Source organism: Garra rufa, chromosome 13 (genome assembly GCF_049309525.1).
Source record: "Garra rufa chromosome 13, GarRuf1.0, whole genome shotgun sequence".
NCBI lineage: Eukaryota > Metazoa > Chordata > Actinopteri > Cypriniformes > Cyprinidae > Garra > Garra rufa.
This window is the reverse complement of record NC_133373.1, coordinates 21025238-21049720: the sequence shown is the minus strand read 5'-3', so window position 1 is coordinate 21049720 and position 24483 is coordinate 21025238. Positions and strand designations below refer to the sequence as shown.

Sequence of the window (24483 nt, the reverse complement as noted above, 5' to 3'; positions counted from 1 at the left end):
CTGTTCCAAAAACTGTTGAGCTGTCTGCTCAGGTAGCATTTAATTCATGTACTGTAGACTGATGTAAAATTTTATTATAACAAATGATTAGTTCCAGTTTTCCAAGGGTTCTGATTTTTAATATGTATCCTATTCTTTAGTTAATGACAGAATATTTTTGGTTATGCATTGGTGTTTTTTTGACTGTTATTCAGTGCCTGGTAATGTGATTCGTCTATGACTCTCAGGGCAGTCGGGCATCACACATATGGCTTGGCCTACAGAGAGCAGATTGTGGATCAGGTTCGCAAGGCTGCAGAACACTGTGATTGCCTTCAGTGCTTCTTCCTCATTCATTCTATGGGAGGAGGTAAGCTTTTGATGTCTGTCATGTTATCCATGTTGGTGGTTGAGAAATATGGGCTGACCTAAGGATACATTTGTGTGTTCAGGTACTGGTTCGGGGTTAGGCACTTTTGTGTTGAAGCTTCTAGAAGACGAATTCCCAGAGGTGTATCGGATAGTGACCTCAGTTTACCCGACAACAGAAGATGATGTCATCACCTCTCCTTACAACAGTATCCTAGCCATGAAAGAACTCACAGAACACGCAGACTGTGTCTTGCCGGTCGATAACCAGGTATCCCTACTGTTGGCATCATAGCTCTCAAATCCTAATTGCGGTCATGTATATTCTGATAAAGCATGTGAAGATACTTTACACCACATTTGACGTCAATGATGCTAAGCAACATTGCTCACATGTCTCATTACCAAACTAGACAGACTGGATGGAAAGATTTAAATAATGTCTTAAATATCAATCTGTTTATCATACAAAGCTATTGTATTGTGCCTTAGGGAAAATTGGAACAGAACATACAAGTCACATGGACTGCTTTTATTATGCTTTTTAATCTGTTTAAAACTTAACAGACCTTGTCACTGCTGCTTTTCCTGTTTGGAGAAGAGCTGTATCAACATACTCTAATAATGATTCCTTTTGTGTTACCAGTGTCTCCCACAGACTTGCACTCTATGGTGGGAATTACAGTTACAAGTTATAATACGGACGGTCTTCAGATTTTTTCGGTCACTGCAAAAAAAAATTCTGTATATAACAGGACATTTTCGGTTGACGAACAATATCACACAAGTAGACACCTGTGCTTCGGCCACAGGCCGAGTCCCATAGGTAGTCACAGCGTGTCGATATACAGCCATATCTTACGTCTACAAGTGTGAAAATGCATTTATGCAACAGTTCAACAGCACGATTGTGTAAATACATAAAAACAACAACGGAGTGTCTTTAAAAACCCTCTTTTGTATAGAACTACTTCCGCCACGAATTCAAAACGGTTCAAATTGGTGGCCCGCCAATCATCTTCATCCAGGTCGCACATAAACCTTAAATTGTTTTTGCAGTAATTAGTTTGTCCACAAGGTGGCAATACTAGCCTGGCCAGCCGAAAAAAAGAGACTCAGCAACAATGTACCGGAGACCGCAACATCAATAGACGGCAGCACTGACAAGTGCTTGTGTCAGTGAGTTATGAGATATCTAGTATAAATCGTGTTATCGGTCATAATGTCTGATGAGAAATAATGCAAAAACTGGACGAAGATTATTATCAATTACATCTTACAATCTTTTCACTCTGCGTTGCATTTCGGGAAGGTGCTGTCATGTTAGCAGGATACGCTATTTGTTCCCATTATTACTTCTCATTCTCTGTAGGGATAACTTCTTATCTTTTGTTTCGTATTTGTATTTTTGTTATATTTCTCAGAGCCTATTAAATGTTAATAATAATGGCATTTAATTATACTGCAGTGTTAAATGGCTATAATTAATAGCTAAAATTGAAAAATGCATTTAATAGAGACACCAATAGCATTGGTATCAATGATACTTGTCTTCATTAATAATAGGCTACTTAGTAAAAAGTGGCCATTAATTACATAAAATATAACATTTTTATTTTGTTTCTACATTAATTTGGAGACTACTATCCTTTTATAGATGTTGGTAATATTAGTTAATTTTACTGCTGAATATGCATTTCAATTTAATTTTTAATTTTAAAGTCTCCCCAGAAAGAAATCAGGATGGCCCCCACCCCCCTTGGCCCCCTTCAATTTTTTTATTTGGACTAGAGGTCGACCGATTGATCAGCCGGCTGAGGTGATTTTTGGAATTTTTTAATGAATTGGCCGATTGTGCTGCAAATTAGGTTGATTAATAGGCAGGCGTATCTGCGGGCAGCTAAGCATTGTTGTGGAACTGACTGATGTCAAAATACACCTGTGCATTAAAGGATAACTGTTGCCAAAATGCAACCTGGGATGTTTTTTTTACTGTAAACGAGACAAACTTATATCTAAAAGCATAATTACGACAAACGAGCCGTTTTTGAGATTGACCGTGATTTAGTTTTGTGGTCAGTGGCCGGTGAATGGGAGTACTAGGGGCATACATTTGAGCGCATCAAAATCGATATTCTTACAACACTAAGAAGGCTCGACCCACCATGACACTTTGCTTGAATTATCGCCTTGGTCTCTACACATTAACTCGAGCATTGAGAACATTGTTTGTGTACACAGAGTTTACGAAAAAGAAAGTTTTTGAACAACTCACTTACACTGTTTGGGTTTCCGCTCGCAGCCATCTTGCCAGTCAAGAGGTGTCGATCTCAGAATGCGAATGAATGGACTCCGTAGGATGAAATATTAGGCTTATATGAGGCTCTTTTTACAATTAGAAGTTTAAAGGTTGTATCAGCGATTTCTAGCCTAAAACATAAAGTGTCGATTTCAGCTTACCTTTCATCACGATCCGCTCGCTGCCTGCCCCATAAATTGTCTGTGAAAAAACCGCGTCTCTCTGGTCAGCCTAGGGTCCGAGATATGCCAAAAAAAACAATCGGCGCTATCAACACACCACAGATAACCAAACAGTGTTCCAACCAATCAGCGTCAGGGGTTTGGTGTTGTGGACTTTCCTACTGGTGCAGGGATGTGAGGGAGGCGGAGCGAACGTCCACAACACCAAATCCCTGACGCTGATTGGTTGGAACACTGTTTGTTTTTGTGTGGAAAGGTTGGTAGTACCGATTGTTTTTTTGGCATATCTCGGACCCTAGGCTGACCAGAGAGACGCGGTTTTTTCACAGACAATTTATGGGGCAGTCAGCGAGCGGATCCTGAAGAAAGGTAAGCTGAAATTGACACTTATGTTTTAGGCTAGAAATCGCTGATACAGCCTTTAATATTGTTTTTCGCTTGCGACAAAACAATGAATTAGCCGTGCATTTATATGGAAATATGCTTTAGGAGCTATCCATCCTCGCACTCGGAGATTGACACCTCTTGACTGGCAAGACGGCCGCGAGCGGAAACTCAAACAGTGAAAGTAAGTTGTTCAAAACCTTTCTTTTTAGTAAACTGTGTGTACACGAACAATGTTCTCAATGCTCGAGTTCATTTGTAGAGACCCAGGCAATACTTTGAGCAAAGTGTCATGGTGTGTCGAGCCTTCTTAGTGTTGTAAAAATATCGATTTTGATGCGCTCAAATGTATGCCCCTAATATTCCCATTCACTGGCCACTGACCACAAAACTAAATCACGGTCAATCTCAAAAACGGCTCGTTTGTTGTAATTATGCTTTTAGATATAAGTTTGTCTCGTTTACAGTAAAAAAAAAAAAAAAAAAAACAGCCCAGGTTGCATTTTGGCAACAGTTATCCTTAAATTCAGAGTAACAAATCTACAGCAGCAACAAGTCTATGTTAGCTGAATATATAGCAGCTTTTACAGTTATGGTAAAACTTAAGGCAGTGTTTAAAAATATAGTTTTTAAATTAAATCTCATACTATACTATACTTTACTGCTGACTCGTAAAAGTTTCTACAACAATGTAACTAAAATCACCATCATAAACACCCACCAATACTAAACACTATTATTAATACTATTATATTTTAATACTATTATTATTATATACTACTTTTATTTATATAGATTATTATTTATTGAATGATAAAGTTTAAAAAACAGCAACAACCATCATAAAAGTTGCTAGGCAGTTCAGTCAAAAGTACACAGGCGTGCTGATATACAGCACTGAGTTTACGTAAACATGATGAGATTTTGTCAAATCTGTTTGCCCTGGAACACATAATAGATGAATGAGACCAAAGACTGCTCGTTAGATTTACCCAAAATGAATTATATCTCATTTTTAACCACTATAGAGACATAAGAGCGAGCGGTAAATTCCTCAAGATCTGGCCGAGGTGAGACTTCTCTTGGCAGATTCATTAGCACTGAACAGCCGCTGATGCCCTGGAGCTCACAATTTTCAAAATTATCTTTATAAACAAACTGCATATTTTAACTATAAAAAATTACATTCTTGCCTGAAAACCTCTTAAAAATACATTCCATGACGCAGAAACTGTAATAATAATATTGATAATTATAGCGGATTTAGGGGTCCGCCATGACACTCGCTGTCAAGTCAAGTTAAGTCACCTTTATCTATATAGCGCTTTTAACAATACAGATTGTGTCAAAGCAGCATTACAGTATTACATAGGAAAATTACAAAAGTCAATAATGCAAAAGAACAACAGTAAACACACAATTTTCTGTTAAAAGCAGTTCATCATTGAATTTGTGAGAAGTACCGCAAACGGAGTGATACAGTTACAAACGGCTGTTGAAGTTTTGTTGGACTCTAATATCGATTGAAAATGCAAATGAATTCTTTGCCAGGAGGAGGCGCTTTTGGAATGGCAGAAATAGTTGTTTTTCACGGTAATGGCTGTACACAAAGCAGCACTGTGCTCACTAACAATAGTTTATCAGGAATTAAAAGGAAAAATGAAATGAAAATGACATCAAAGCTTTCTCTTCAAAGATACATTTATATAAACCTACTTTCCCCTTTTTGATTTTGAAGCGTGCAGTGCTCATGTTTATACAACGAAGTCAAAGCCTAAAATATATTTTCAGTGGCCAGTTTTTATATCGTGGCGGACCGCCACAAATAAACAAATATATGGGAAACACTGGTTTCACATGAGGAGGACCGTCATACAATTTTGGCATGGAATGGCATGAGGGTCGATATATCATTAGTTTCAATTTCAGTTACCATTCTGTACCATTATTCTAGTCTCTGGTGGATATTGTTGGTAAGATACAGCATATGTCCAACACTGGCAAACCAGGCTGTACCGTTAAGAAGGACTGTACCATTATCTCGGGACAAGGAAGGGTGGTGAAGGTCGAGAAACCATTTGATGCCATGAACAACATTGTGGCCAATCTACTTCTTAATATTACCAGGTACTAAATTATCTGCTGAGCTGTTTTGCTCTGGTTTATAGTCTCTGATTGGTGGATAAATTGTAATATTGTTATGACGTTAATTAATTCGAAAGTGTAAAAGTATAGAAAACAATGCTAGAAAACTAGACATCTGGTGTCTTTGACTCTTTTAAAAAATGTAAGACATTTGATCACTAATTAAATTATATTTTCTCACTAATTAAATTATATTTAATTAATTTCTCCTCTTGTAGTTCAGCACGGTTTGAGGGCTCTCTCAACATGGATCTGAATGAGATAGCCATGAACCTGGTTCCGTTTCCACGGTTACACTACCTTTTGTCCAGTCTAACTCCTCTATACACACTTGCCGATGTCAACGTACCACCACGCAGGTTTGTCATTATACATTTGCAGAAATTTTTACCCATTTTTTTTATTGTCTGCTCTTATACCTGCCTCAAATATCCTGAGATTGTATTATATCTAGACAACAAATTATTTATGTGTAGTTCAAGTAGGTTTATGAATATTGTTATTTTGTAGCTTTTCCAGAGAAGTCATGTAAATTAATAAAATCTGAAAATGCCATGGGCATTTTTATAGTGAATAAATACACTGATCAGCCACAACATTAAAACCACTGATCGGTGAAGTGAATAGCATTGATTATATAGTTACAGTGGCACCTGTAAAGGGGTGGCATATGTTAGGCAGCAAGTGAATAGTCAGTTTGTGAATTTCATGTGTTGGAAGCAAAAAATCAGCAAGCGAAAAGATCTGAGTGACTTTGACAAAGGCCAGATAGTGATGTCTAGATGACTGGGTCAGAGCATCTCCAAAACAGCAAGTCTTGCAGGGTTTTGCAGATTTTTTTCAGGTATGCAGTTGTTAGCTACTGAAAGTGGTGCAAGGAAGAACAACCAAATAATTAATCCATCAGTTAAGTAGATCATTAATTAAGGAATCTTTGATTGTATTTATTCAAATTACAGGAGGGCAAAAATTACTTTAACATAATGATGCCATTTTTCTATTTTTACACAGATATTGGTAGGTCTATTAGTAAAGTCTGTTCACTTTAGCAATCTTTGTTGCATTACATGGGAAAAAGCACCCTTCAAGTTTTTTTGTTCTCCAAAGTTTGCATGCCAATAACTCAAGAACATAACAAAGAATGCTTTTATATTTTTTCCTTTTGGTATCTTCATTTTTAAGGCTATATATGGTTCCATTCCAGTGATATTGTAATGTTAATATGGCTTGAAAAGTAAACTGGTAAACTGTACACATTCAGTGGCCAGAAACCAAATGTGGGTCACTTTGAATACAGATGATACTTTATTTTTTAAAAAGAATATCTGACGAACAAATTATGTTTAAACTAGAAATGTATCTTGTTTCCCTCTATCAAAGCAATTGTATAGAACAGGGGTTTTCAAACCTGTCCTGGAGCCTCCCCTGCCCTGCACATTTTGCTTGTCTCTCTCATCTAATACACCTGATTCAAATCATCAGCTCATTAGTAGAGACTGCAAGACCTGAATTGGGTGTGCCTAATAAGGGAGACATACAAAATGTGCAGGGCAGGGGAGGCTCCAGGACAGGTTTGAAAACCCCTGGTATAGAACATACCTGAGTGCCATAAATATTATCTTTCCAAAATTTGCAGACCTGTAACTCAGAAAGTAACATATCTCAATATAATTTGAAATATTATATAAGATGCATTAGGACTAGCTTTTTAGACACCCTAAACTCTAATAAAGTTAGATTACGGCCATTCCTTGCCATTGTAACCTTTTGGCTTGCTTAGTTGGGGTCTGAAAGGTTCAGTAATTTAACTGTGTTGACTGACAGTACTGAGCTTAATTATGTTGGATGATGGCACTATTGTCTTCTGTAAAGCTGATTTACATTTTAGTTTTGTCTTGCAACATTGACACTGCTCTGAGCTGAATTGATTCAACATTGGACTGACTCGAGCTGAATAATGTAAATGCTTCCTTTTGTAGAACTGTTTATAGCGGACCAATTAACTTTACACGGTTACTGATCTGAACCAAAGTCCCTTTAAGACGAGTCATGTCACTCTTTGAAACACCTCTCGGGCAGGCAAGTGCAGCTCCTATCTCTTTGAACGGGTAATCATCAAATTCTCCAAAACTGTTCACCAAGCTTACAGTTAAATTTCATATTTTAAATCACCAAATAAATTTGACAAGAACTGCCTCATAGATATGGTTCCTTGTGCTCCAATAGCATTAAAAACGCTTATTTTTCAGGCTAGATCAGCCAGTGTGCATGTGCAGTACTGAATGCACGTCTTAGAGTGCCGATTGTTTCTATAGCAACCGGGACGACTGCTGCAGTGACGCGCTGACTTTACTAATCAACGATTGGCTCTTTCATTAAGAAGGTGGGGCTTCGTGGCCATAATGAGCGTTGCATTTTTCCCCATTCAAAACTATACACGTCTTGGGTATTCTATAGTCTTTGTCTGAACTGAATAAATAATGACACAGTTGTCTTTCTGAATCTGAACTGTGCAATAGTTGAGCTTCCATAATTGCTTCTGCTGTCTCTATGAAGCAGCTTTGACACAATCTGTATTGTATGAAATGCTATAGAAATGAAGGCGACTTGACTTCAGGTGTGTTTGAGACTGTGCAGGTGTGTTTGAGAATGTGCACTGTTGGAGGTGCTCCAGGAACAGGGTTGAAATCCACTGGTTTGGGGAATGCACTTTAGGGACTCCAGATCTGCAGCATCTTTCTTTAAAGACATACATTTGTAATAATATTATACAAAATACACTACTGTTTTGTTTCATGCAGCACGTTATGTTTCTGGTCTTCCACATGTGCATGCATATGAAAGCAAGTCAGTGAAACAAAAAGTGCAATGTGCTTCCCTTTAAAGCTAAACTCTGCAGGACAGTGACCTTCCAGGATTGAAGTTTATAGCTCTGCCACAGAGAACCTTAGAGGGTGCCTGCTCATTACAAGTCCTTCCCTCCTCATTTGTGTTTTGTCATCACCAAATGGATGCTGTGCTGTATTCTGTAGGCTGGATCAGATGTTCTCAGACGCATTTAGTAAGGAGCATCAGCTAATCAGAGCTGACCCCAGGCACAACCTGTATCTGGCCTGTGCTCTTATGCTGCGTGGAAATGTTCAGTTGTCAGATCTGCGCCGGAATATTGAACGGTTTGTCTCTCCCTTATTTTGATTTACTCTTGTTTAGTCTTCATTTTTTTCCATTCTAATTCACATTATTCTAACTCTGTGGCTCTGTCCAATCCCTAGTAAGCTGCCTTGTATACATGCCTCGTACTGCATGATCTCATGAAAGGGATGTATAGTGCAAGGATTAAAGCTGTTTGTTTCTACGATGGATTTACATCGTAGCATCGTGGATGCATGATAGAGACCATGTATCAAATCATTAATGGGGGCTTGCAGCAAATTCAAGATATGGGGGAACAGAAAATCTCAGCATAATTAAACTAATTTGAAAATAAATCAAAATAATTAATATAAATGTAATATTTAGAGAGTCATTGGCCACTTCAGTGATTTGAATAGTTTGTAATATTCTTATTGTTTTTATTCTGTTAAGATATAAGAACCAAGTTTCACTTCAGAGTTTCGCTTAAAACATTGTTTGGTGTTACAAGATTAAAAAAAGTGTTAACTGTTGCAAAAAGTATCAGTTTTATTTTTTAGAGATTGAAAGCTTTAAAATTACACAAACATACTTCTACCGGTAAAAGAAAAGCTTCTAAAATAGAAAAGTTTAGAAATAGAATAAGGTAATGGAATGGTTAGTTTACCCAAAAACAAAATGCTGTTATCAGTTGCCCTTACAGATTAGGCTATTTCATTTTTAAGTTAATTGTCCCCTTTAATACCAGGTGTAAATGATAATGTGTCTCGTTTGACCACTTATGATCGGATCACTGAAGACTTATGCTGCATTCACGCCATGTCATAATTCCGAGATGACAACACGTGACATTCTAATCTTAATTATGTGTTTCTATGGCAAGACTATTAACACCAAAGCCCTCACGTGCTTCTGAACTCATAATTACACAACTTGTAAACTCTGAATCTTTCTGAGAGTTACGACTTGGACCAGTGACAGTTGTACTACGTGACCGCCGCCAAGTTCATTTTATTCACTAAGGTGCTACCTCTGGGTCTGACAACATGAAAAGCTGTGAGTAAAATGTCACGTGTTGTCATCTTGGAATTACGGTAATTACGACATGGCGTGAAGGCAGCATTAGTGCCAGGTGTAAACGTGTTTATAGAATGTGGGTGAAATGGCCATTATTTAAACTATATAGATCATTTTTGTACTGCTAATTTTTATGCTTTTGCCTTGCATTTCTTTAGAGATTTCCTAAGCATTTAAGGAGCACTCCTGTGATACTATAAAATGCTAAATAGGCAGCTTGCAAGGTTTTGTAACAGCTTATCTCTGCATGTAATATAAATATATGATCTGTAAATGATCCATGATGACGTATTTGAGTCTCTCTTCACTTTCAAATTTAGAATAATCTGTTCTGTTTATTTTGTTTTGTTTTTTCCTTAGGCTAAGGCCCACCCTTCCATTTGTCCCATGGAATCAGGAAGGATGGAAGACTAGTCTGTGCTCAGTCCCTCCTGTGTGTCACTCACATTCTCTGTTGGCCTTAGCCAACAACACTTGCGTGAAATCCACCTTCTTTGAACTAAAAGAGCGTTTTGTAAAGCTGTATCGCAGAAAGGTTCGTCTGAAAGCACCACTGCACAGCATATCACAAGGAAAATAACATTACATTTAGATAATTTTTAATGCACAGACATACACTGGTTCTCTCAACAGTGACAGAGTTTAGGGGAGAGTAAAGGTTTCATGTTATTGGGCTTTTAATAAGTTTAAAGTGAAGTGTGTAAACTGAGCAGCATTAATCTTACCAAGCATAGTTTAGGGACATAATTCTTAAATATAACCAAACATTTTTTTTATATATATTAAGAGGCCTAAATTTAGGTAAGGAAAACAGACATACAAGAATACCTCACAAACCTTAGCTATGTTTCAATAAAAGCTAGATGGTTTGTAGGTCTAGATGTATGTTTGGATAACACTTCACAATATCTGCACACTATGAACCATAAGTTAAGCATTAGTAAATAGTCAATTAATCATTTATAAATAATTATATCTACATTAATAGACAGTAGTAAGCAGTTTATAAATGCAGCTAATAATGGTTTGTTCTTGATTTTTAAGCATATCTATAATGTGTTTAATAATTGTATTTTCATACTTTAATTTATCATTTCTAAATTAAGTATTACATTTACAAACCAGTTATTTAGTTGTCATCAGTGGTTGATGAAATCATTTAGAAAGTGTAAGTAAATGATTAATAAACTATTTAAGTGTACATTTATACATATTATTTAGAAATATAATAATAATGTTAATAAATGCTTTATTAACACATGTTCCTACAGTAATTTATGATTAGTTCAGGTAGTTATAAAACATTTAGTAGTTGTCAGTTTTCTGTTTTTGTGAGCTCATAAAGTGAAGACTATTTATACTTAGTAAAGCTTTTACAAAGAAGATTTTAAGGCTCTGTTATCTTCTAAAGAGAAAAAGATAACAAACACAACACGGAGTAATACAGAACACACACATACATCTGAATTATACCTGCAGTAATAATTACAGTAAGAGTAGGTGTTAATAAACACACTGAGTTACTATTACTGTATGTCTAAATAATATGTATAAACGTACATTTAAAGTTTATTAATCATTTAGTTACTCTTTCTTAATGATCTTATGCATTGCTGACAACTCCTAAATAACTGGTCTGTTAATAATATAATAATTAATTTAGAAATTATTAATTGATTATTAATCAATTATGAAAATACAATTACATTATGCCTAAATCAATAACAAAACATTTATAGCTGCATTTCAAACTGCTTACTACTGTCTGTTAATGTGGGGATAATCTTTTATAAATTATGAATTGACTATTTACTAATGCTTAAGTAATGAGTCATAGCATGCAGTTATTATAAAGTGTTACCGTGGTGGGTATGAACATAGCGTTGTAGATATTTGTGGGCACTCTATGCTAATGGTGTTTGTCGTGCTTCTTACAGGCTCACTTGCATCACTATCTAGCAGTTGATGGCATGGAGTTGGCTGGATTCAATGAAGCACTGTTATCTATCTCAGATCTAATTGAAGAATACACACATTTGGAAAGCCCTCTTATGCCCAACGCACCCAGGCTCACCATTGCCACCTGAATTGTGTGTATAATAGACTAAGTGATCAAACATTTCTACATGTACATAAAATGAATCTTTAATATATTTGTTTTCTTGATGTAAAATCTCTCTCTTTTTTAGAGGCATAGAAACATTAGCTCAGCCAGTGGTGTGAATTTAGAGTGGATCTGGTAGTACTACCTATAGTATAATAGACTATTCTGTTTGGTCACACCAGTGTTGAGATGGGCAGGGTTGAGCTCTATCACTTATCAAACATACCTGCCTGTAATTATCAAGTAAGTCTGAAGATTTTTTTTCCCCACTGGGGCACAGAGATTATACACTTCACCTGTAAAATGTTATTAAATGTATTTTTTCATATAAAAAATAAATAAAAAATAAAATAGTCATAATATAAAACAGGGCCTGGTTAATGTAGTTTTAATAGGGGAAAAAAAGCACAGATTCATTTGTCATTACATATGAGTAAAACAAGTAATTCCATGTTATCTGAAACTACTGCAAATTAACACACACTCAGTTCTATAGTCTTGGCACTGGCACAGTCAGCACAAATCTTAAACGCTTGTCCTCATTTAATATGGCTCTGCATTGACCTGTTGACAGAAAATTTGTTTGTGAGTTTCAGTAGATGTATTTTTGCTTTAACTGATCCCTTTGTAATCAGTTGGTGCAAGACATCCATAGATCACAAAAATATTATTGTCCAGCTCTTGCCTAAGACTCAATGATTTTTGGATTAACTGTAATAATCGTAATAAGTGTGCACACTATTTTTGTTGCAACTGACTTAACGGAAGTTCAGCACTCAAGAGTTGCCTTTTTTTCTAATTTGAATAATTATTTGCATTCATTTGCATTCCATTTTTTGCACTCTTTCTATAGTGTCCTGTACTGTGTGCGTATGACTGTGTGAATGTTCATGACTGAATCAATGTCAGCACTGATTCAATCAATATGATTGTCACTTCAGGTTGCATGTAATGTCTGTAGTAGTAATGTAGTAGTAGTATGTATGTATTATACACTATCCTGCCAAAAGTATTGGGACATCCCGTTCTAATGAACAGGTTTGACTACTTTAGTACTTTCCATGGGTACAAATCCTAATGTTTAAGCATTTAATGATATTCTTGTTGTTGTGTTCTTCTTATTTGATAGCAACAGCTTTGACAGGACCCTTTTCTATTTTAACATGACAATGTCCCTGAATCAATAATTTCTTTTTGAACCTTGCCTTATACACAGTCACTGTGGAAGAACTTTGACTGGAAAGCAAAGTCATAATCCCAGCTAAACATCTCTGTAGTGACTTTAAATGCAAACTTTGAGCAAAAAACTCATCAGCAAACACCAGTGACTTGTAACTATGGGTAAAGTCATTTTTGACACTTCCAAAATGGTTGCAACAGAGATGGAAATACAATTTATAAATATACCATTTATTTTCCATCTTTGCCACCGTTTTGAAAGTGCTCTTTTCAGTTCTAAAGGAAGGGTGTCCCAATACTTTTGGTGATGAGTTTTTGGCTCAAGGTCTGCATTTAAAGTCGCACCAGAGGTGTTCAGCTAAGATTAGGACTTTGCTTTCTGCAGACCAGTCAAGTTCTTTCACACTGACTGAATCAATCATTTCTTTTTAAACCTTGCATTATACACAAAGACATTGTCATGTTAGAATTGAAGAGGGTCCTGTCAAAACTGTTGCTGTAAAATTAGAAGCACACAATCCCCTAGAATATCATTAAATGCTTAAACATTACGATTTGTACTAAATTAGTAAATTACTAAATTAGTCAAACCTGTTCATTAGAAGGGGGTGTCCCAATACTTTTAGCAATATAATGTATGTAGCTAGTGTTATGTTGTAATGTTTACAAAAATTAAATAATAAAAAAATGAATCAGAAACAATGCAATGCTTTTATTAAACATTTTACTTTTTTGGATTTATTACATGTTGGAAGTCATTCATTTTCAATGAGAGTTGACAATTTGTTGCAAGTTCAGGAGAGTTCAGCTTCATGCAAATGCACAGCAATGTGCCAGCTAACAATGGGAGTTCAGACTCTCTAAGTTCATATGACTTCTGATACAGTTTGTCTCTAGATATATTATTTATATTGATATTAACTTTCCCATACTGCACCACATTAATGCTCTCATTTGTTGATTCCTTCTACAGTTAGCAAAAATATATTCATTCTTCATGAATATTCTTATTATAGTGATCTAGTTGGTTAAGCTTTGCTCAAGAATAATGGTTAGCATACACTTACTTAAAAACCCTTTGCTTAACCTCTGAGCTCATAGTAAATCTGTCTTAAATGTCAGTTTTCTTCAAAATCTCTACAGGTTCTTCACACCCATGTGAGTACCTGTGACCTGAGAATTTGCTATAAACAAGTCAGAGGAATGTGAGACATGTATTAACATGACATTGCTTCATTTAATTGTGTACAATAATATCTCCCATGTTCTTTACTTGCTGTTTTCCAAACAGAGTAAAACACTGGTTTTAATTTGTTTATACAGTTGTGCGTTTAGGCCCAAATCATACTCTACTCAAATATGTAAACGCAGACGTATCTACACTTGGACGAATTCATATGGCAAAACAAGTACACACTGCATTCTCTGCTTTGGTGCATCCCAATTCAGATACATATGCACTATTCTATGCCATTTTGTAGTATAAATAGTGTGAGTATGCATAGTGCACACTTAAAATTCTAAAAAAGTTTACTTCAGAGGATGCGCACTTGTTGGACACTTCATGCATTCAACTGTCGCAGCTTTAATTACTCAGCAGAGGAGGAGGGGCTATCATTATAAATGACAAAATAAACTTAATACACTAAAATAAAATTCATAGAGAGTTCATAGTGCATAAGTACATAGTTTGTACTTTGTAATGTGGGACGCTGCTATTGTCTGTCCTTTTGAAACTACAGTTTGAACCTTGCCATTAGATTTTATAAAAGCATACAGTTACCTGAATAACAACACCTTTGATTTAATGGCACAGACAGTCGAATTTAGCTCGGCCTCACTCAAGTACTGAGGTTTATTGGTGGAATAGCGCATGAACAGTCATTAGGAATTTACTACAGCCCCGTAGTGAAGTTTTTTGACTTTGTTCATATACTTGCATAGAGTATTTCTGGCCATACCTGGATATATGCTATAGCTTACATTAAGCATTGTGCACTTCCTGTTTGTCTGTGTTTTATATTAAGTGCAGCTCTGAGAACATGTCATTGGCATCATTACACTTCCTCTGACACACACAGGAAGTGATCCACTGCATCTTCCAGCGTACGTTAGATCCCCCTTTGCAGTGGAACTCTATGTTTACCATTTTGGACTTATTAGGTACGCAGCAGCGCTTGTCTGTGCAGATGCCGCAGTATGTCGGGCGGTGTTTCTTAACGCTGGTACAGCCAGATAATGAGAGCTTCTCTGCTTTACTGGACTGGAATTTCGGTTTGCAGGTTTTCCCCCTTGGTATCTATGTATGAATGAGGAACAAAAAAACTTTAGAAAAGTTACAGCTTCATTGATTTCATTCTAAAATATCTGCTACTATTTATTTTTTATTTTATTTTTTTTTACATATGAAATATTCAAGCCTGGGTCATTCTAAACCCTGTGTAAACAGGATTTTTTTTACACTGCTCATACAATATCCAGAATTATTTCAGGGTATTCATAAGGTGATGCTTCACACTGTACATTCCTAGACACTGGTTTAAAAGTTCTGATTTGCGGTGTAAATTCAGTATACATGAAGAGACTGTCCAAAGCACATAAATATGGCACATGTGATAAGTTATCAGTTTGTTGCTAAGCATGTAACCAAAACATTTAACCAACACCCTGCTTCTTTGGTGCATGGTTTTATAACCTTCCAATTCACACGTGGGAAATGTTTCTTTAACTGCAGGCTAAAAAGCATTAAGAAAGATAATAACCCATGGTTAAGCACGTTTCCATTCACCTTTATGCATATTTTGGGATATCGCATGAACGCTGAATGGAAATGCCAAGATGCACATAAATTTTACAAATGTGCATTCAAAAAACGTATGCACTCAACTAGTCAGTGGTGCGGCATAACCGTACCAGCGGATCAGTCACGCAGCACAACATCTGAATATTGTTTTGGTCATTATACACAACCCACTGTGACCCACAGTGGCTTCTTCTACTGCAGCAAATTACCTTTTTTTAGTAGTATTTTGCGCCAGTTTATTAGGAAATGATGATCAGGATTTCTCTTTGTCTCGCTGGATAAAAAGGGTGCTTTATTTGCAAATGTTTATGCAATATTCCAATTTTGCGAATTGCACTAAATTTGCAGCTTTGGATGGAAGCATAATGTGAAAAGCCCCTTTGTGTACAGAAATTGATTTCAGCATCCTATTATGCACTGTCTGCCAGTGGGTTGATAGCACGACAAAAAGGATGACATGCCAGTGTGAGAGAGTTTCCATCCAGTTGATGGAATTGTCAATTGATTCTGTGTTCTTTTTCAACTGAAAATACTGAAATATTTGTAGATTTTTGTACAAACCTTTATTTATTTTTTTTAAATTTAAACGTTTATTGTTTTCTGTAAGATAGATAGATCAGTGACATTTTTCTTTTGTGTGCATCTTCCTTGGGGAAAGTATTAATAAAAGGAAGTTAAATTTAAAGGTAAAAATATTTATAATAGGTGGTAAAAAAAATCCTGCTAGGTTAATTTTAAATCAGATTAGTTTATCTACCATATCTAATAGTTTTAACACACAAAAATGTGATTTGTCACTTATGTTTTTACAGATAGTTCAGTAGTGCCTCGTTTGTGTCAAGTGCTTATTAACATCAGGATATGACGGTTTTATTTTCAGTTGAGACTTCTGTCAGGCCCACACATGCCCGTTCTTGACTGATTGTTTCTATAAAATCTCACCGCAAGATCCTCATGTAAGTAATTTTCCTCCTTAAGGAATGCTGTAATAATGTTCCGTGATTCATCTTACATCAGTTCTGACACCTAACACTAAAGTTCATCAACTGTTCTCTCTCTCTCTGACTCTCTCTCTCTCTCTGTGTGTCTTTTTAGGGACATCTGACTTCCTTTTTTTTCTTGCTGTATCACAGCCAGATTTTAGTTTCTGTCTATCAGATATGAGAGATCTTGGTAACACTTTATTTTAAGGATCAGGAATTAGACAGTAATCAATGACTAATAACTGCATTTGTAAGTGACTAGTTATGGACTTGTATGCCATTACAAGCTATTTATAAGGCCTTTATTGGTTGTTGTCTTATTTTTGTCTTATAGACCCTTTATACTTGTTTCTGTCCTAACAGTGTATTAATTAGCTAAACATAAAACAAACTAATAGCTTGTATTGTGTGAATTACACACTTTATAAGTTCTCAATACACTATGTGAATGTGTAGCTTATAAGTATAAAATAAATATAGATTAGGCATTTCATCACAGACATTTCAATTAACAGAAAAACACTTTTACACAAAAGCACAGTCTTTCTAGCAGTTGTTCCATACTAACAAATTATTTAAAAACTAAATATTCCCCATTCCCTGAATTTATTAATAGCTAACAAGCAAATTTCTCACTAATACATTCAGTATTACTTCAGATTATGTTCTCTATTCTAAAGTAGAAAAGCGACATGAAAGTTTGCAGATGTGTCTCATCTGTAGTTTGTTCTCTTGTTGAACCATCAAACAATAAAGACAGAATTCTTCACTGCAATCTTTCATGTCTCTTTTCTACTTTAGAATAGGGAACATAATCTGAAGTAATATAGCATTTATTAGTGAGAAATGTGCTTATTAGCTGTTAATAAATTAAGGGAATGGGGAATATTTTGTTTATTAATCATTTGTTAGTATGGAACAACTGCTAGAAGACTGCTTTTGTGTAACTATTTTTCAGCTAATTTAAATGTCTGATGAAATGCCTATTCTATATTTATTTCATACTTATAAGCTACACATTCGCATAGTGTACTGAGAACTTATAAAGTTTGTAATTCGCACAATACAAGCTATTAGTTTGTTTTACAGGGTTTCCGCGGGGCATTAAAAAGCATTCAAAGTCATTAAATTGATTTTGCGAAAATTAAGGCCTTAAATGGCATTAAAAAGCATTAAATTGTTTTATACGGGCATTAAAACTTTAGATAGTGTTGAAGAAACACATATTACCAATTTATCTTGAATGTAGCCTTTAGGCTAAAAAGGCTTAATTATACAGTGTATAATTAATAACTTTGATTCACTGTGGCGAAGTATGATAAACACAGAACCAGTTTTGGTAATTGCTTCCGGCCGGTCCAAAATTGTGTGACACATTCTTTAAGAGCAGCCAGTTTTAGCCTCTAAATAGTTTGAAGATTCTGAATTTTTTTTCTGTTCAGACTTGATATTTGAAATTTTGGAATCTGCAAATAAACGCTGACATTTTAAGCTGTCTCCTGATCCATTTCTAATTATGTTCAGCAGAGATACACACGCATTCATACACTGCCGTGTTAGTTCAGGGTTCGAAATTGCTACCGTTTTGGGCGCATATGCTCCCAAACTTTAATCTGCGCAACCTCAAATTATATTTGGGAGCATTTGTGCGAATGCGAGAAATTGTTGTCTTGCGACTTGGTTTCATTTCTTTACAAAACTTTTGCTAGCCTAACTACTGCACAGACTGTTGTGAGCTAATATAGAGACAGGTTCTCTCTTTTGATTGTGGACAATTAAAAGGTCTCCACAATCTGCTTTTGAAGAAATCTACTATAATTCGTGCTACAGCGTACATTCTGTCAGATACAATTCTGCCGCCTCCGTCTTAATATACTGTACAACGCAGCATTCATTCACATCAAATGATAACTCAGCGGCAGAGTTCCACTCACGCAGGAGCATAATTTCCACTCGGGACACACTTTTCAAAATCCCGTTTGTGTCCTCCCACTTTCAAATGGTTTTGTTAAAGTAATCTCTTGTATTGTAGAATGCACGCTCCGGGCCGTCGAGAGTTTCGTGCAATCATTAAAACGAAACCAAAAGTAAAAAGCGCACGCGCATTCAAAAGCAATTTTAATACCCCGCGTTTAGAGAGCGACTCCCCATTGCACGCAAATTAGGCTACATAAAATATCTAGACTGTTATTAATATGTGGGCTGTATTAAGTTTTATAGTTGTCTATAACTGTATCATGCGTGAAAAATTCGGTTTCTATTTGCACTTTGAATATTAAAAGAGTAGCCTACTTTGATCATGCTTGCATTTATTGTCTATACAGTACGACTAAGAAAGAAGTGTCGTTTATTTTTTGTTCATACAAAATGCAGTGGTTGCCTCTAATTTAAATGGCTGTACCTATAATAGAGAAAATAAGCATCTTGTTCATGTACTCATTTTTTCATTCATTCTTGTCCCTTGCTTAAGGCGTAAAATAAATATATAAAAAAGTCTTTCAGAATCAGCCAATTTGCTTGTAAAGCATCTGCAATCAGAATCAATCATGAAGAATTAAGATCAGCGCATTACTAAAAAGAAATTAGGTGCTTCTAAAAAAAAAATTGGTGCTCCTAACTTTTTGAAGTTGCGAGCACCAGTGTAGTTATTGGTTGCGTATGGCATTAAAAACATTAATTACTGTCTAATTCCTGATCCTTAAAATAAAGTGTTAGATCTTATTACTGTGAGAACTTGTCCTCTTGATATTCAACTACCAACACAATTAGAAACAGCCAGTTTAAGTATGCAGATTTAACTTTATAACACAATGACAGATACCGCTTCCTCAAAATCTTTGACTCTTAAAATATCATTCTAGATAATATATCACAGTGAATAGCACCTTTAAACAAATGATGCTAGACCTCTCAGAACTCAAATGGAGTAAATCTGCACAATTAATCTTATTAATCAAAACATTTAATTGATTTTATAATTGAAATGTCAGTATTTTTTAGGAAATACTGACCTTCATCTCCATCTCTTGCAAATAACATCACTTTTCTGAGCCAGATTTCAAAGCTATTTTAGTAGATGTTCACCAATAATTTACTGTCTACATTTACAACACAATATGTACTGTATATTCTAAACATGTTATTTCTAATTAACAAATATTTGTCATTGTAATTCCCCATGTTTTACCCAAAAACAAAAAGTATATAGTGCTTTATCAGTGATCAAACTAAACCTGTTTAGCTGCCTGTTATTTGGACCCTCACCACCAAACTTGACATGAGTTGTTGCTGTTTAATATATAAAAAAATACCTAAATTTTAATATTTAATATGTATGTATATTATTTAATATGCAATGTACAGGTGCATCTCAATAAATTAGAATGTCGTGGAAAAGTTCATTTATTTCAGTAATCCAGCTCAAATTGTTAAACTCGTATATTAAATAAATTCAATGCACACAGACTGAAAAGTTTATGGTTCTTTTAATTGTGATGGTTTGGCTCACATTTAACAAAAACCCACCAATTCTCAACAAATTGGAATATGGTGACATGCCAATCAGCTAATCAACTCAAAAGACCTGCAAAGGTTTCCTGAGTCTCTCAGTTTGGTTCACTAGGCTACACAGTCATGGGGAAGACTGTTGATCTGACAGTTGTCCAGAAGACATCATTGACACCCTTGAAGCGCCTGGACCAATCAGACATAGTTATTTGTTACATTTAACAAATTATCCTTAAAACCAACAAGCCAACTTTAGGTTGCCGTTCTAGAAACAACCCCCAATTCGACCAACATTAAGGCAACTGGGCCTTAAGGGCTCAGTTGCCAGGGCAACTATCTGATAACACCAGTTTTACGATCTAAAGGAATGCAGCAACTATAGGAAAAACATTTGGCCTACTGAAATAGACTCTTCCCTAATTCATAGGAAAACCTTCCTATGAATGAACACACAAATCCTCCAATCATTGTGTATATTATTGTGGTTTATGTACCTTGTCTTTTGTATTGTGTAATGTTTTTATGCATGTGTTACTATAGATATAGATAGATATATTATGTAGTATAACCACACGGTCATGTTTGGTATCTCTGAATTCGTATTTTGATGATCTAAAAGATGATGCATATTATATGTTGATACACATGTAACATATTACAGTTTCAAGAATCTGTAGTGGTTTGCATGAATACCCAATCCTGGCACACATGCAAATTGCCTTGCTTTCAGACAAAGAGTCATAAAAGTTCACATTATCTCCAAATCTCCCGCTTGGAATTCAGCCTCTCTCATTGGTCAAGTCCACTCTGAGAGGCGTGACTCTTCCCAGATGTTAAAAGGGCTCACACACAGTTCCGCCTTAGGTTCTTCAAAAAACCCTTGATTGCTGCCTGTGGGGAGGGCCTCCACAGGCCCAGGCCCAGAGGGGGGCCTCAACATATGGAGCTGTGTGGACTCTCCCCAGTCTAGAAGATGGCTCTCAACCACACAGAGTCAGACTACTACCACTGGAGTTCATTTCACCCAACCATGGAACTTATCATCATGAAAATGACCACGATCAGACATCTCTCTTCACTCCTGGCCGTCTCTGTATCCCCAGCTCTGAAGTGCGGCCTGCAGTTCCTCAGGACTGCTTACTCAGGAGAGAGACCTCTCCTAACCTCAACAGAGTCAAGAACAACCTTGGAGTTTCAAGAAATTGCAACTTCGGCCATCAAATGGAACCATCCAGGACTTCTTCAGAGGCTCCATGAGACTCTTGTTCGGATGCAAGTATCGTTTCTTCCACTAAACAGAGGTTTAGTGTAAAGCTATCGTATGCTATGTTTTCGATTAGAAACTGATGGTTCTTTTAGATGGTCAGCTCAGCCTCACGCCCTTTTCCTGTACTGTTCTAACCATCCTCCTACCCTACCCTGTATGAGTGAGTATATGTTTGTTTGTTTAGATTAGTTATATGTTAGTCGTTAGTTCCCTATCAGTCGGTCTCTTCGACGTCTCGTCGAGACCGACGAATTGGGATATCGCCTGGATAGACCAATCTACTTTGTGTGTATACAAACGAGCCAATGAATATTGGCATGCATGATTGCAGCCAGCTGCGGCTGATCACAGCGTGAGCATATAATGCGCAGCAGGTGCATGCATCATCAAGCTTTCGCTTCGGAGCTGGACCATTCTGTGTGGGACGAGTCAGAAGCAACACTTACCTCCTTTTCTTCTCTTTTGTGTTGGCGGCACGGCGCTTCAGCGGCGTGGTCTTCCGTGTCGAGTGGAAGCACACAGCTGGTTTTCACCATCCACCTTCTGTGTTGCTGCGGCCATTTCCCCTGTGCGCCTCAGCACTAAAAGAGCAAATTCCTATAAGAGCAATTTCCTTAAAGAGTGAATTTCTAAAGGAGCTCCGCGGGTTGAGCGTCTTTTTAAAGACGAGGCGTCATGCCTTTCTCCCCGTGCGTTTCTGGATGCGGCCGTTTCCTGCCGCCGGGTGATGGCCACGCACACTGCCTCACGTGTCTGGGCTTTCAACACGCTGAGGCAGCGTTCATGGATGAGTCATGTCCCCATTGTGGGAAAATGACCATCGCGGAGTTGCAGACCAGACTCCGTTTCCTGCAAAGGGGCGGGGTTCCAGTCCCTCTGCCCAGAACGAACGTTCCTCCAGGCAAACGCCGGGGGGGCGTTGTCGCTGGAAGCAGGGGGCTGCCCGGTCTGACGGTGACGGTGAGGAACTCCCCGCCCACTCCATCGGCGGGGGCTCCTCCTTCCACCGACGCTTCGTCGCCACCGGGGCTCTCAGGGGAGCGGGTTGGACCTCCCTTAGGGGTACCGCCCGTTACCTTTGGGGCCCCCCCCCCCCCCCCCGACGAACAGATGTCAGTCGCAGCATCGGGGGGAGAGCCAGACCTCTCTGAGGAGGAGGACGGCACACTGTCGTCCACTGGGCGGTCAGCGGTGCCCGATACTGACCCGGAGATGATGGCTATGCTTGCCCGGGCCGCCGAGAGGGTAGGGCTTGAATGGAATCCTCCATCACGTCCCGATTCCTCCCGGCTGGATGACTGGTATCTCGGGGTGGCCCGCGCTGGTTCTCAGCGTCCCACCCCGGTGCCATTCTTCCCGGAAGTGCATGAAGAACTCACCCGAACGTGGACGGCACCTTTTACTGCCCAAAACCGCTCGAGTGGGACTTCCTCCCTAACCACCCTCGATGGCGGACCAGCGTGGGGATACACGGCAGTCCCGCCGGTGGAGCGTGCGGTTGCGATGCAACTGTGTCCGGGCGCCGCTTCCACTTGGCGGGGCAACAATCCGTCGCTCCCGTCCCGGGCCTGTAGGCACTCGTCGGCTCTGATCGGCAGTGCCTATGTGGCCTGTGGCTCCGCTGGTTCCGCCCTTCACGCTATGGCGTTGCTACAGGTGCATCAGGCCCAGGCACTGAAAGACCTGTACGAGGGTGGTCACGACCCAGAAGTTCTTCGTGAACTCCGTATCGCCACGGACCTCGCGCTACGTGCGACGAAGGTGACCGCGCGGTCTCTGGGTCGTGCCATGTCCACCATGGTGGTCCAGGAACGCCATCTCTGGCTGTGTCTGGCTGATATGAGGGACTGTGATAAGACCAGGTTCCTCGACGCTCCGGTGTCCCAGACCGGCCTCTTCGGCGACGCTGTGGAGAGCTTTGCCCAGCAGTTTTCCGCAGCCAAGAAGCAGACTGAGGCCATCAGTCACATCCTGCCCCGGCGTACAGCTGCTGCCTGCACCCGTCCGCCGGCGGCACCCCAGTCTGCTCGTCGCCGAGGGCGGCCCCCAGCTTCCGCCTCCGCTCCACAGCAGCCACCGCAGCAGCCTTCACAACGGCGCCGTGGAGCCGGTCGCCGGGCAGCCGCCCAGCCCGTCCAGGCCCCCACAAAGACCAGTGGGAAGCGTAAGAACAAGAGACCCTGAGACGGGCGACCCAGAGATGGAGGATGCTGCTCTTCGGGAGATCAGGTCATCCCTGCGCCTCACCCGTCCTCCCCCCTCGCCAGCGAGCGACGATGGGCGGTTCGAGAGTACGGCGAGACGGACTACTCACGCACCATCGGCTCATGCGCAGGTAAGCGTGTCACACATTCAACATACAGACGCTCTGATCCCGCCCCGGTCCGGCAACGAGACTGCGAGGCGGGGCCCCTGCCCCCCCTTTCGCTGCTCCCCCGCGGGTACGCCGGTGGTCCCCCTTGTGCCGCTTGTTCACTTTCTGGGAGCCTGGAAAGAGCTTCCCAGCCCATCTTGCTGGCTCCTTCGGACCATCACTTCCGGCTATGCGATTCAGTTCGCCCGGCGCCCTCCCAAGTTCAGAGGTATCCACTTCACCTCTGTCAGGGCCGCAGATGCTCCCATCTTGCGTGCAGAGATGGACGAAGGAAGCGATACAGCCGGTCCCTCCAGCCGATATGAGGACAGGCTTTTACAGCCCGTACTTCATAGTACCCAAGAAAAGCGGCGGGCTTCGACCGATCTTGGATCTGCGCATCTTGAACCGGGCCCTTCACAGGCTACCGTTCAAAATGCTCACTCAGAAACACATTTTCAGATGTGTCCGTCCCCAAGATTGGTTTGCAGCGATCGACCTGAAGGACGCGTACTTTCATGTCTCAATCCTTCCGCGCCACAGACCCTTTTTGCGGTTCGCGTTCGAAGGCAGGGCATATCAGTACACGGTCCTGCCCTTCGGGCTGTCCCTCTCCCCCCGTGTCTTCACGAAGGTCGCGGAGGCGGCCCTTGTTCCCCTCAGAGAACAGGGCATTCGCATTCTCAACTACCTCGACGACTGGCTCATCCTAGCACAGTC

At 38.9% G+C, this 24483-nt stretch overlaps 2 protein-coding genes across 2 annotated transcripts in view; one reads left to right on the top strand and one right to left on the bottom strand.

Moving 5' to 3' along the window:
- The first annotated feature begins 216 nt into the window (after window positions 1-216).
- On the top strand, window positions 217-13556 carry tube1 (tubulin, epsilon 1). Its single transcript, XM_073852744.1, has 7 exons — window positions 217-349; window positions 432-619; window positions 5168-5340; window positions 5577-5717; window positions 8391-8531; window positions 9928-10102; window positions 11505-13556. Exons 1-7 carry the CDS (start codon window positions 217-219, stop codon window positions 11652-11654), a joined length of 1101 nt encoding a protein of 366 aa, XP_073708845.1. The 3' UTR covers window positions 11655-13556.
- Window positions 13557-13560: 4 nt separating this feature from the next.
- Window positions 13561-24483, bottom strand: part of ccn6 (cellular communication network factor 6) — a 48917-nt gene continuing 37994 nt past the window's right edge. The window contains exon 5 of the mRNA XM_073816446.1: window positions 13561-15149. Coding sequence (XP_073672547.1) covers window positions 14868-15149 — 282 coding nt within the window. The 3' untranslated portion in view covers window positions 13561-14867. The remainder of the gene's footprint in view (window positions 15150-24483) is intronic.